Source organism: Mirounga leonina, unplaced genomic scaffold (assembly GCF_011800145.1).
Source record: "Mirounga leonina isolate KUSES-001 unplaced genomic scaffold, KU_Mleo_1.0 Mir_165, whole genome shotgun sequence".
Classification (NCBI taxonomy): domain Eukaryota; kingdom Metazoa; phylum Chordata; class Mammalia; order Carnivora; family Phocidae; genus Mirounga; species Mirounga leonina.
Window position 1 is genome coordinate 26774034 of NW_023270415.1, and position 13949 is coordinate 26787982.

Sequence of the window (13949 nt, forward strand, 5' to 3'; positions counted from 1 at the left end):
CCAAGAGCTGCATTTTGCAAAGCACATTTAGTATCTGGTTCTCTGTAACCGCTCCTCGGAGACCTAAGTGTCAATGACCAAGAATGTTCTGTGTGTTCTAATTCCTGAACACTGAGGTCATGGCCCTTGGTATCATGCTGACGGCAACATACTATAACTACCTTGAGCTTGCTTTTTTTCCTATCCTGGAATTCCTTGAGGTCAGGGGTGATTTCTTATTCACCTTTACATCCCCAGCACCCAGTACAGTGCTTGGCACATAGTAGTTGCTCGATAAGTATTTCTTCAGAGACTCAATTAGGGGCACCTGGGTGGCTCAGCCCATTAAGTATCTGACTCTTGATCACAGGTCCTGAGTTCAAGCCTCTCATTGGGCTCCACGCTGGGCATGGAGGTTCCTACTTACTACATTTATTGGCATTTAAGCAGTAGGCTTTCTTCCCTGTAAGCGACATATTTGTGCTTTCTTCTACACAGGCGAAAGTCCAGTGGACGACAAAAGTATGGCAGGTCTTGAGGATTCAAAGGCTAGCGTGGAAATAAAGAGTGAGGAGCAGAAACCAACAAAAGAACCCATGGAAGTGTCAGAATGGAATAAAAATAGCAGTAAGGATGTGAAACTCCCTGACACTCTACAGGATCAGTTAAGCGAGCAGCAAAAAAGGCAGCCCCTCTCTGTGTCGGACCGCCATGTTTATAAGTATCGCTGTAACCACTGCAGCTTGGCTTTTAAGACGATGCAGAAGCTTCAGATACATTCCCAGTATCATGCGATTCGGGCCGCGACGATGTGTAATCTCTGCCAGCGTAGTTTCCGTACATTCCAGGCTTTAAAAAAACACTTGGAAGCAGGCCACCCCGAACTAAGTGAAGCCGAACTGCAACAGCTGTATGCCTCCTTGCCCGTGAATGGCGAACTTTGGGCAGAGAGTGAAACTCTGGTGCAGGACGACCACGCGCTAGAGCAGGAAATGGAGAGAGAGTATGAGGTGGACCACGAAGGGAAGGCAAGTCCTGCGGGAAGCGATAGTAGCTCTATTCCAGACGACATGGGCTCTGAACCAAAGCGGACCTTACCTTTCAGAAAAGGGCCAAATTTTACGATGGAAAAATTCCTCGACCCATCGCGCCCATATAAGTGTACTGTGTGTAAAGAGTCGTTCACCCAAAAGAACATTCTCTTGGTCCATTATAATTCAGTTTCTCATCTGCATAAGTTGAAAAAGGTTTTGCAGGAAGCCTCCAGCCCTGTTCCCCAAGAAACCAACAGCAGCACAGACAACAAACCCTACAAGTGCAGCATCTGCAATGTCGCGTACAGCCAAAGCTCGACGTTGGAAATCCACATGAGGTCCGTGCTCCATCAGACCAAGGCGCGGGCTGCCAAGCTGGAGCCCAGTGGCCACGTGGCCGGTGGGCACAGCCTGGCAGCCAACAGTAGCCCTGGCCAGGGGATGTTAGATTCCATGAGCTTAGCGACAGTCGGCAGCAAGGATACCCACTTAGATGCCAAAGAATTAAATAAAAAGCAGAGTCCGGAATTACTCTCCGCTCAGCCTCCACATCACCCGCTGCAGTCACCAGCACAAATCCAGATGCAACTCCAGCACGAGTTACAGCAGCAAGCTGCGTTCTTTCAGCCTCAGTTTCTAAACCCAGCCTTTTTGCCTCATTTCCCTGTGACCCCGGAAGCACTGTTGCAGTTCCAGCAGCCTCAGTTTCTCTTTCCGTTCTACATCCCTGGGACGGAGTTCAGCCTGGGGCCGGATTTGGGCTTGCCGGGCTCGGCCACATTTGGTATGCCTGGCATGACAGGAATGGCTGGATCCTTGCTTGAAGACTTGAAGCAACAGATTCAAACCCAGCATCACGTTGGCCAGACTCAACTCCAGATACTACAGCAACAAGCACAACAGTACCAGGCCCCCCAGCCCCCACTGCAGCCCCAGAAGCAGCCCCCACAGCCCCCGCAGCAACAGGCCGCGAGCAAGTTATTGAAACAAGAGCAGACGAACATAGCCAGCACCGAATGCCCCATCACGAAGGACGTGCCATCTTACAAGGAGGCAGAAGAGATTGCGGAAAAGCAAGAAAAGCCAAAGCAAGAGTGTACAAGCGAAGGTGAAGGACTCAAGGAAGGCAAAGACACGAAGAAGCAGAAATCCTTGGAACCGTGCATCCCGCCACCCCGAATAGCTTCGGGGGCCAGAGGAAACGCAGCCAAGGCTTTACTGGAAAACTTTGGTTTTGAACTGGTCATTCAGTATAATGAAAACAGGCAGAAGGTCCAGAAGAAGGGCAAGAGCGGTGAAGGTGAAAACACTGATAAACTGGAATGCGGAACGTGTGGTAAATTGTTTTCCAATGTCCTTATCTTAAAGAGTCACCAAGAACATGTCCATGGGCAATTTTTTCCATATGGAGCACTAGAAAAATTTGCTCGGCAATACAGGGAGGCCTATGACAAGCTTTATCCAATTTCACCACCTTCACCAGAAACTCCACCTCCACCACCGCCACCTCCCCCTCTGCCTCCAGCTCCTCCACAGCCTTCCTCCTTGGGTCCTGTAAAAATCCCAAGCACGGTTTCTACTCCTCTACAAGCGCCACCACCCACACCCCCGCCGCCGCCACCACCACCTCCTCCCCCGCCTCCTCCCCCGCCTCCTCCCCCGTCTGCTCCCCCGCAGGTCCAGCTGCCTGTTTCTCTTGACCTTCCACTCTTTCCTTCCATTATGATGCAGCCCGTGCAGCACCCTGCACTTCCTCCCCAGCTCGCCCTGCAGCTGCCCCAGATGGACACTCTGTCTGCGGACCTCACTCAGCTCTGCCAGCAACAGCTCGGATTAGATCCCAACTTCCTAAGGCATTCTCAGTTCAAACGCCCGCGGACAAGAATCACAGACGACCAACTGAAAATCCTGAGGGCTTATTTCGACATCAATAACTCTCCAAGCGAAGAACAGATCCAAGAAATGGCGGAGAAGTCTGGCCTCTCTCAAAAAGTTATCAAGCACTGGTTTCGAAATACGCTTTTTAAGGAACGACAGAGGAATAAGGATTCCCCGTACAACTTCAGTAACCCTCCCATAACTGTTTTGGAAGACATCAGGATTGATCCACAGCCCTCCTCTCTAGAACATTACAAATCGGATGCGTCATTCAGCAAAAGGTCTTCTAGAACGAGATTCACTGACTACCAGCTTCGGGTTCTGCAAGACTTTTTTGACACCAACGCTTACCCAAAAGATGACGAGATAGAACAACTTTCCACGGTTCTCAACCTGCCCACCCGGGTTATTGTTGTGTGGTTCCAGAACGCTCGTCAGAAAGCGCGGAAGAGTTACGAGAATCAAGCAGAAACTAAAGATAATGAGAAAAGAGAACTCACTAACGAGCGGTATATTCGAACGAGCAACATGCAGTACCAGTGTAAAAAGTGCAATGTGGTTTTCCCCAGGATCTTTGACTTGATCACGCATCAGAAAAAGCAGTGTTACAAGGATGAAGACGATGATGCCCAGGATGAGAGCCAAACCGAAGACTCCATGGACGCCACCGACCAAGTCGTGTATAAGCACTGCACCGTGTCTGGCCAGACGGATGTCGCCAAAAGCACGGCCGCCCCCGCAGCAAGCTCTGGCTCGGGGACTAGTACCCCCCTGATCCCGTCCCCCAAGCCAGAACTCGAGAAGACGTCTCCAAAACCTGAGTATCCCACAGAAAAGCCAAAGCAGAGTGACCCCACCCCCCCTCCCCAGGGCACCAAACCAGCCCTGCCCTTAGCATCGACTGCCTCAGACCCACCCCAGGCCCCGGCAGCTCCGCCGCAGCCCCCGCCACCAAAACAGCCCCCACTCGTCGGAAGGCCTCCCTCGGCCTCTCAAACCCCGGTCCCTTCCAGCCCGCTGCAGATTTCCATGGCTTCTCTCCAGAACAGTCTACCTCCACAGTTACTACAATACCAATGTGATCAGTGCACGGTGGCCTTCCCGACCCTGGAGCTCTGGCAGGAGCACCAGCACATGCACTTCCTTGCTGCTCAAAACCAATTCCTTCACTCTCCCTTCTTGGAAAGGCCCATGGATATGCCCTACATGATATTCGACCCCAACAGCCCCCTGATGACCGGACAGCTGCTGAGCGGGCCTCTCACGCACATGCCGCCGCAGACCGGCTCCTCCCACACCTCGGCGCCCCCGACGGCCGCTGCTCCCCTCAAGCGGAAAATGGAGGACAAAGAAGACAACGCGAGCAGTGAAAAGGAGGGAGGGAACAGTGGGGAGGACCAGCACCGCGATAAGCGCCTGAGGACCACCATCACCCCGGAACAACTGGAAATACTCTATGAAAAATACTTGCTGGATTCCAACCCGACCAGAAAAATGCTTGACCACATTGCGCGCGAAGTGGGGCTGAAGAAAAGAGTCGTGCAAGTCTGGTTCCAGAATACGCGAGCTCGAGAAAGGAAAGGCCAGTTCCGGGCGGTGGGCCCGGCGCAGTCCCATAAACGGTGTCCCTTTTGCCGGGCCCTGTTCAAGGCGAAGTCGGCCTTGGAAAGCCACCTGCGCTCTAGGCACTGGAACGAAGGCAAGCAGGCCGGTTACAGCTTGCCTCCGAGCCCTCTCGTATCGACCGAGGACGGGGCAGAGAGCCCTCAGAAATACATCTATTTTGACTACCCATCTTTGCCCCTAACTAAAATTGACCTATCGAGTGAGAATGAATTGGCTTCTACAGTGTCAACACCTGTTAGTAAAACGGCAGAGCTGTCGCCCAAGAATCTTTTAAGCCCGTCTTCTTTTAAAGCAGAATGTTCTGAGGATGTAGAGACCTTGAATGCCCCTCCGGCCGAGGCGGGGTATGATCAAAATAAAACGGATTTCGATGAGACTTCGTCCATTAATACAGCCATCAGTGACGCCACCACAGGGGACGAGGGCAACGCCGAGATGGAAAGCACCACGGCAGGTTCCGGAGACGTGAAGCCGGCCTTGTCTCCCAAGGAGCCCAAAACTCTGGACGCTTTGCCAAAACCCGCAACCACGCCCACCACGGAGGTTTGCGACGAAAAATTTCTCTTCTCGCTCACCAGCCCCTCCATACACTTCAGTGATAAAGACGGCGACCACGACCAAAGCTTTTATATCACGGACGACCCCGATGACAACGCTGACCGCAGTGAGTCATCCAGCATCGCTGACCCGAGTTCGCCAAATCCCTTTGGATCCAGCAATCCTTTTAAATCCAAAAGCAACGATCGACCAGGTCACAAGCGTTTCAGAACCCAGATGAGCAACCTTCAACTCAAGGTTCTCAAGGCTTGCTTCAGTGACTACCGAACTCCAACCATGCAAGAATGTGAAATGCTAGGGAATGAGATCGGTCTGCCCAAACGCGTGGTCCAGGTGTGGTTCCAAAATGCAAGGGCGAAGGAGAAGAAATTTAAAATTAACATAGGGAAGCCTTTCATGATTAATCAAAGTGGAACAGAAGGCACCAAACCAGAGTGTACCCTCTGCGGGGTGAAGTACTCCGCCCGCTTGTCCATCAGAGATCATATTTTCTCCAAACAGCACATTTCAAAAGTGAGGGAGACCGTGGGGAGCCAGCTTGATCGGGAGAAAGATTACTTGGCTCCCACCACCGTTCGACAGCTGATGGCACAGCAAGAACTTGACCGTATAAAGAAAGCCTCAGACGTGCTGGGCTTAGCGGTACAGCAGCCAAGCATGATGGACGGCAGCTCCCTCCATGGCATCAGTCTGCCAGCATCCTATCCAGGACTCCCCGGCCTCCCTCCGGTTCTTCTCCCTGGAATGAACGGTCCATCTTCCTTGCCCGGATTTCCACAAAATTCAAACAGTAAGTCATTTCAAGGCGAGTCAGTCTAATTCATTAATTAACATTAGGCAGCCGATCACATGTAACCAAGAACAGGGTATACGTTTGGATCTCTTTTAATTTCAGTAAGTGACACCTTTACCTTATTGGGAATATATATTTCAGTGGCTATAATTAAGAACCAGGGAGTAAGTCAAGCTGAACGTATGCAGAAAAATAAAGACTAGACAGGTCATCGCAGTGTCTCAGAAATATATTAATATAATTTATATCATCACATCCTCATGTCTTAAGAGAAGTATTCCTTTTATATAATTATTTTAATACTGATTTCAAATGGCATTTTAGCACAAACATGTGGCATAATATTCAATATGCATATTAATAAAGAGAAGAATTAAATAATACATTTTTTTGGATCTTAATTTATGTTCCTTCCAAGGAGAAAATTTGTTTGTTTGTTTGGTTGGTTTGGGTTTGCTTTTTTCTTCTTCTTAAGTGCCAGGAAGTTCAAAAGTTAAGGGCCCTCTAGATACAGGAATTCACCTACATTACACCTAGCAGGTAATAAGCTTATGTTCAAAGTTTAACTCCTAAAAATACGACCTCTGTAATAATTTACAATTTAGCATTGCTATAAGATTCTGACTTTTGAGGGACCCATTGTTACTTGCTACTTCAATAAATTTACAACCTTAGAAATATATTGATATTACTCTATGACTTTCTACCCCCACCGCCACCCCACGTCTATAACTAAGTCGTAACTAAATTGTAAAGCTGTTTGAGGCAACCCCAGATGATGAGTCCAATTCTGTGTTCATCAAGAGAAATCTAATTTATGCAGTTTAGATTTTGTGAATAAGAATAGGCATCCAATTCTACTGGGTTGAAAAAAAGTCAATATAGTGTGCTAGGCAATCACACAGCCAAACATGTAAGGAATGTTACATGTTTTATTGTTTCATGTGTTATAACAAACCTTACTATGCAAAGTAGAAAAAAGGGCTCTCATAATTTTTCCTTAAAGTAAGTTTTATTTTTCAAATTAACAGTGTTTTTCAAAAAAAGAAAAAATGAAAACAAAAAAAACCCCAAGAAAACACCAGTGATGTTTTTCCTTTTTATAAGGAAATTTTGACATTACTTAGAATGAACTAATTGCATGTATCTAGAAAGTTTCCAAAACACACAGAGCTTTCCTCAATCTCACAAATTGGACTTTTACATAAATTTCCAACTTTTCAATTTCCTCTTTCTCTTCTAAAACCAAAATTGCCATGTGATTGTAGGAAGATACTCCTATTTTAACTTTTAGTTTGGGAGACATGAAAACAATGATATGGAATGGCCCTTTGACCACTGGTAACTGCTCTGGTTTGCCCTGTCCAGAATGACTAGTTGGCATTAGAGAGAAGCAGAATAGACCTACACATATAAGGAATGTGCCCAAGAACAATTCTTCAGTGGCCCTTCCTTTAACTATCATACCAACTCATACCAACTACCTTGCCCCTAAGCTTAATTATCTGGATATTCTTGGGGCCTGAAAATGTTAAAGCTACAATTGCATGATTTATCTGTACATTTAAATTAAGTCAGACATAACTGTTTTAAGAATAATGCAGTGCTTGTTTTTTGTTTTTGTTTTGTTTTGTTTTGTTTTTTTTGCACATGACTGTATTAGTCTTCCAGTCCCACTTCACATGTCACTATGATTATTGACACATAGAAAAATGTCTTATGTGGAAAAACTCCTAGGATCAGTTACGTAAAAGGGAGATTTTCCACATAATGTCTGGTGTGGAAAAACCCTATGGACAGTTACGTAAAATTTAAAATAAAATATTATGTGAAATAGAGTAAAATTTGATACTTTACATCCACTAAGAACAGCTTTTAAAGGGTCTGTGCCTTTAATCTGCAAGTCTGCTCTGATCGACGCTGGCTGTGGAGTCATCCCTTCAGTGGCAGCCAGAGCATCTTGTTTTTCCTCTCTGCTGGATCACAGGCCTTTGCTTGGACAGTGGGTCCTTCGCTGACTGCCCTTCTGGTCCGTCACTCCGAAACCAGCACCCAGAGGGCCTGTATGAGAGAAAGTGAGAAGAGAAGTAGAGAAATGGTTATGAAATACTTAAATGACCTAACCTTTCTCCTCATTCCACTCAACATACATGTAATTTCTATCCTTCTCCCCTCGGAGATGTGGGCTCTGTTTGTAAGTATCAGAGTTGCAGAAAGATGTCAGCAGCATCCCTTCAGTGAGCAGTATCTATACATGCATCAGGTGTTGAGGAACTTGGCGCTTTGAATCTGTTACTTTATTCGATCATAGACCAAAACAGACCAGAGAATGTTTCCAAGGGAAAAGGTCTGTGACTGTACCTACTAGAATTTGCAATTTCTCTTGAATTCGTTCTTTGGTTAAACATTAACACAGTGGGAGCACCAGCAGGACCCTGTCTGAGAGCCTAAGTTCCCACACTTCTGGTTCCCATCTTTTTTCAGGCTAATTTACCTGTGGTGGTGAATCTTCTGATTAGCTCATAGAGTGGAGCTGTGGTTCTCCATCCTTCTGTCATCATCTTTCCACTGTGTTCTTTCTCCTCAAACAAATATCTCCTCTGCTTTATGGGAGAGGTAGACATACCAGCGAGGTGAAATCGAAAGGAGTAAAATACTTCCTAACTAGCATATATCTGTGTTTCTCGCATGCCCTGGGCTCTTGCCATATATATATATATATATATGAATATATATATGATTAAACTTTGAGATATATATATGAATAAACATATGTGTGTGTGTGTGTGTGTGTGTGTATATATATATATATGAATAAACTTTGAGAATAGGACATGTTCATCTTGGGCCCACTTTAATGGGATTTATTTATAGAAAAGCCTTCATTTTAAAGATAAACCATCCCTTTGAAGGTAAATCTGAGGGGTTTGATCCTAAGGAAATCACGAAAAAGGGACTCCATTGAATATGAGATGGGCCATAAAGTAATGTCTGATTCCAAAGGCTACAAGCCAACACTGATTTAAATTACAATGTGCATGTTCAGTTTTAGTATTTATCAACCTCTAAATTTTCTGGTTTAATCACCCACTTTATTCTGTTTTGGGTGGAATTGCTGTTCTGCTTTACCAGCTTTAACACTTACCTTGCTTCCAACAATTCTTCAAATTATTTTGTCTTTCAAGATCATAAAGAGGCCCTGTCAAGAGTAATATGCAGCGTGTGTGCTTGTTTCCCGAACGATGACCCGGCCCTCCATTCAGGATCACTAGTGACTAGTACTCATTTGCTAATAAAATGAGTTATTTTCTGCTTAAAAAATTTCCACATTTGTCTTTTTCTCTCATGGTCATATGTAAAAAGGGCGAGTGGCAATAGCAAATCCCATGCCTGTACACCTGGGAAAAATTCAAAAACTTTAAATTTACATTTAATCCTTTTATTAAAGATTTTATTTATTCATTTATTTGAGAGAGAGAGAAAGCACGAGCAGGGGGAGGGGCACAGGGACAAGCAGACTCCCTGCTGAGCAGGGAGCCCGGTTCAGGACTCGATCCCAGGACCCTGGGTCATGACCAGAGCCTAAGGCAGACGCTTAACCGACTGAGCCACCCAGGTGTTCCAAAATTTACATTTAATCCTTGAGGATGTTGGCTTCCTTTGGCATTTTGCTCCAGATGAATAGAAAACTAACTTGATTTTCTATTTTTAATTTATTTACTTTATCGTTTTAAGCAGTGTCTGATTTTTATATCTTCCATTAATGTTTGGAAATACTGTCTAACCCAATTTCCTTAAATGGAACGTTAGAACATGCCTTTTGCATTTTTCTCATACTTCACTATAATTTACTAGCACATTTGGGGTAAATCTAGATAAGAGTAAGTCTTTCATAATTTTAGCACAATTGTCTTTGGCTCCATGTACATTATAAGTTTTATTTTCACCTCAAAAGTAAATTTTCCCTCTGGGAGACCAAGATCAAGGAAACCTGAGGGAAAATAACTATATCTAAGTTCATTGCGAGACAGGGTTTTCTTCCAAAAGCGTAACTTTTGGGAATAGGCTGCTGTTCCAGGAGAATAAAACCAAACAAAATAATGATAATAGGAGATTATTTTTATAAAAACTTTTCTCTCTCAGTGATATTTCAACGAATTGGAGTAGGAGTTAAGGAACAGGAACAAATGTACCTTTAGCGCTATAACTTGGTAATAGATGGGAAAATTTGACGTGCATTTAGTTTATAGTTACCACTACTTCTTCTGTATCAGGATTACTGTTCAACTTTTCTCTTCTGTTTCCGGTTTTCATCTATCATTTGGCTTTTGTCTTTTACTATAGGCCCAATGTACACTGGTCTTTATCCTTAATTTGCATCTCTTTTCCTAAAATTTTTACTTAATACTTATTGCTAATTATTTTTTTAAAGATTTTATTTATTTATTTGACAGAGAGAGAGAGAGAGAGAGTGCACAAGCAGGGGGAGCGGCAGGCAGAGGGAGAGGGAGAAGCAGACTCCCCACCGAGCAGGGAGCCCGATGTGGGACTCGATCCCAGGACGGCGGGTCCATGACCTGAGCCGAAGGCAGACTCTTAACCTACTGAGACACCCAGGCGCCCTTAATAGCTAATTATTTAACTCGGATTACTCTTCAAGGTGTTGAATTCCTGAAAATCTCTGATAGTCTTTGACTGTAGCAGTTAGGAATACTATTTTGCAGTCTTCTGAAAATTTTCATGCCAATTCATCATACGTCCTCTAGATGGGAACATATGTCATCTGATGGGAAAGCCTGAGTCAACAACTATTGATCCTTTTGCTTTCTAACTACCATTGCTGTTTTAAGTCTTTTAGTTCCTTAAAATTTTCACATTATCATGTCAGAGAGATAGGTGAGCCAGCAATTTTCTTAGATGCAGGGGGCAAAAGCATTTAGGTGGAGGGGAGTGCAATTATTGAGTATGAAGTCTAGTTGAACTGGACCTAGAACTAAGGTTGGCTTTATGAATAGGCAAAAGAAGCTGAGTACCATCACAGTATCATTCTAACAATGCAAGGAAGGTTCTTCCGTCCTTAGTAAAGCTTCCACCTGAATCACTCATGCCTGAAATTCTGTAATTAGATATTAATGCCTTTGACTTAATGAATTATCCTCTGTTAAATGGAAAATAGCATAGAATATCATGAAATCAGAATACTATAGCAGGAAGAAACCTCTAATTATATAAACTAGGGTAAAGCGTTTTCAGAAATAGGTGTATTCGGGGGCCCCTGGGTGGCTCAGTCGTTTGAGTTTCCAAGTCTTGATTTCGGGTCAGGTCATGATCTCAGGGCCCTGGGATCGAGCCTCCCGCCCCTGCATTGTGCTCTGCACTCAGCAGAGAGTCTGCTAGGATTCTCTTTCTCCCTCTCCCTTCCTCCCTCCCCATCCCCCCGACCAATGCATGTGCACCTGCACACATGCTCTCTCTGTCTCTCTCTCTCAAATAAATAAATCTTTAAAGAAAAGAAAAAGAAATAGGCGTATTCAAGTCATTGGTTCTTTCTCGAAAATCCAATTTTTTAGAGAGGCTAGTAGAAAGAAGAAAGGCCTAGTAGTGCCTGAATAAAGGTAAGGGAGTTGAGGGATTGGGACCCCAAAAGCAACTTCATTACTTTACAGTTTTCTCAGGGCTAGTCTATGTCCCATGAATCCAAGAAGTCTATCATACCAAACTGGATCAAAGATTCAGGAATTTATTCATTCATTCCTACCATTCCCTTGCGAATCTTAAGCCATTTTCATTTCAGTGTGTTTCCAATGTGTCAGCCATTCTTCTATAAAATGTGGATACTTGCTATCAGTTTCTCCTGGAAATACAATGTTATTTTCAAGGAATTTTTATTTTTGAATTTTGAATATTTGTATTTTTTGGCTTTTGAAATTGACTCAATTAGACAGGAACTTTAAGTGGCAGCTCTAAAATTTAGTGTCCCCAAACCTCATCTCCCACTGAGTCATAGATTTCTCTCTGTCAAGTCACCCAACAGCTCTCAGACTCAATTTTCTTACTTAAAAAAAATGGAATTTTTTAGCATCTGTTCCCACTTACCATTGAGGATATCAGAAAACTATTCTCTAACGTGATGGAAATTCCTTAGACATTATCACTAATACAACTACAGAAATTATTGCAGAGCAAGTCAGAGAAGAGTTGGGCGTGGTGAGGTTACAAAGAAGAACAGCCAGTAATAAGCTAGGCTAATTGACAATAATATGATAATGACTAGGGTCAAGTTGAGAGTGATATTGAGGACTTCAGAGTATCTTGAATGCTAAGCCTAAGAAAAGCTTTCTCAGCTGGGTGAAGTCTAATTAAAGTTTTTTCTCTAGCTAAAGAAATAGAAGCATGAAGTTTTTTTTTTATCACTTGTTTTTCTTTCTTTTTTTTTTTTTTAACACTCAAATGTCACGTTTAGCATAGAGGTAAGACTTTGAACAATATTAAAAAAGGTTGTTGTCTTAAATCTATGATCATTTTCTCCACAGCGATGCACTAATCACTTAAACTTAATCCACCTTCTCCTGGTTAATTCTTCCATCAGCCCATGAGGCCTCCCTCACAGTCCTTGTCGTGATACTTTGGTAGTGAGCTGTATCTCCTTCAAGAATGAACCGCCACCCATAAGGCTCCTAGTCTGTTCCTTTTGCAGTCAACTTTATTTGCCTCTAAAAAACATACTCAGGAAAGGCACAGCCTTTTACAATTCTCTTTTCCATCCTGAGCCATGGTTTCGTTTCTCACCCAACTATCCAGCTCATAAAAATTGCTCTGTAATAGGTTATTATTAGCCACCACATTCAACTGAGTCCTTGAGATCCAGCAGAGATCTCTTGCACCGCCGTAGGAGTCCTACTCCACCGGACCTGTGTCTGTCTCCTGAGCATTTATTTCGTTCCTTCTCTAATGGGGTTAGAATCCTTTTGGCATACTAGAGGCAAACCTGGAAGAAGCATGTTTTGGGGGTGATAAAGTTGCGTGTTAATATATTCCATTCCTCTCAAGTACTCCGTTAGCCAAATTGTCAGGGTGGTAATAAATAGCTTGCTCTGAACCCTTAAAAATGAAATCGTGCCTAACCATGCTCAGTGCTGGTAATGAATAGCTGTGACTTCACTGCTATTTGTTTTTTGGTGCCGTCAGTGGTCATTTACTATTGCTATTTAATCAGCTTATGGCCTTCTTTATTTAATGTAAATGTATTTTTTCTGCTGGAATTTAAGCAGATGGATTTCATTTTATTTGATAGCTAATTCCTTTTAGTGAAGGTGGTAATTATCCGACTGTTCGAGTGAAGGAGGAGTGAGTCCTTCCCAGAGGTACAGTAAAAATCGGTTAAAATGAGTAACAGAGTAGGGATCTTGCAGACTTATCAGTTAGAAGCAACCACTGTTGTTCACCGTGATGCTCCTTCTCTAGCCATCTGTCTTTCACAATGTGAGAGCGTTGGTTTGGGGAGTGAAATGTTGCCAAAATGTGCGGATTTCACCCCTTAGCGTTATGGTGGGGGGTGGAAACTTCTCGAAGAACTATTCTAAACCCAGGAAAGCTGGTGCAGGTGGCTCTTCCCGGTCGGTGTAACGCACCCCTCCTGATGCCCTGCGGCGGGCGGTGCGTTCTGCGTAGGTGGTAAGCATCCGGCACCCAACCCCACCCCACCCCACCCCCGCCCCCGGCCCCCCGTGTCGCTCCGTGCACTGACAGTGGGCGTATCTCTGTTGTTGTTTTCAGCTTTAACACCTCCCGGTGCAGGCATGCTTGGGTTTCCTACTTCAGCTACTTCGTCTCCTGCCCTGTCTCTCAGCAGTGCCCCCACCAAACCTTTGCTGCAGACTCCACCACCACCTCCACCACCTCCTCCTCCTCCTCCTCCTCCATCCTCTCTGTCAGGACAGCAGACCGAGCCGCAGAACAAAGAATCCGAGAAAAAGCAAAGTAAGCCAAACAAGGTCAAAAAAATCAAAGAGGAGGAATTAGAGGCCACCAAACCCGAAAAACACCCCAAAAAAGAGGAAAAAATCTCATCTGCTCTTTCA

General features: G+C 44.5%; 1 protein-coding gene across 2 annotated transcripts in view; it reads left to right on the top strand.

The window, feature by feature from the left end:
- The window catches only part of ZFHX4 (zinc finger homeobox 4), a 182124-nt gene that overhangs the window by 164228 nt on the left and 3947 nt on the right, over positions 1 to 13949 (top strand). For both annotated transcript variants that reach the window (XM_035011394.1, XM_035011395.1), the window contains exons 10-11: positions 478 to 5865; positions 13645 to 13949. The exon at positions 13645 to 13949 is cut by the window's right edge and continues 3947 nt beyond it. In XM_035011394.1, the coding sequence (XP_034867285.1) occupies positions 478 to 5865; positions 13645 to 13949 (5693 nt within the window). The remainder of the gene's footprint in view (positions 1 to 477; positions 5866 to 13644) is intronic.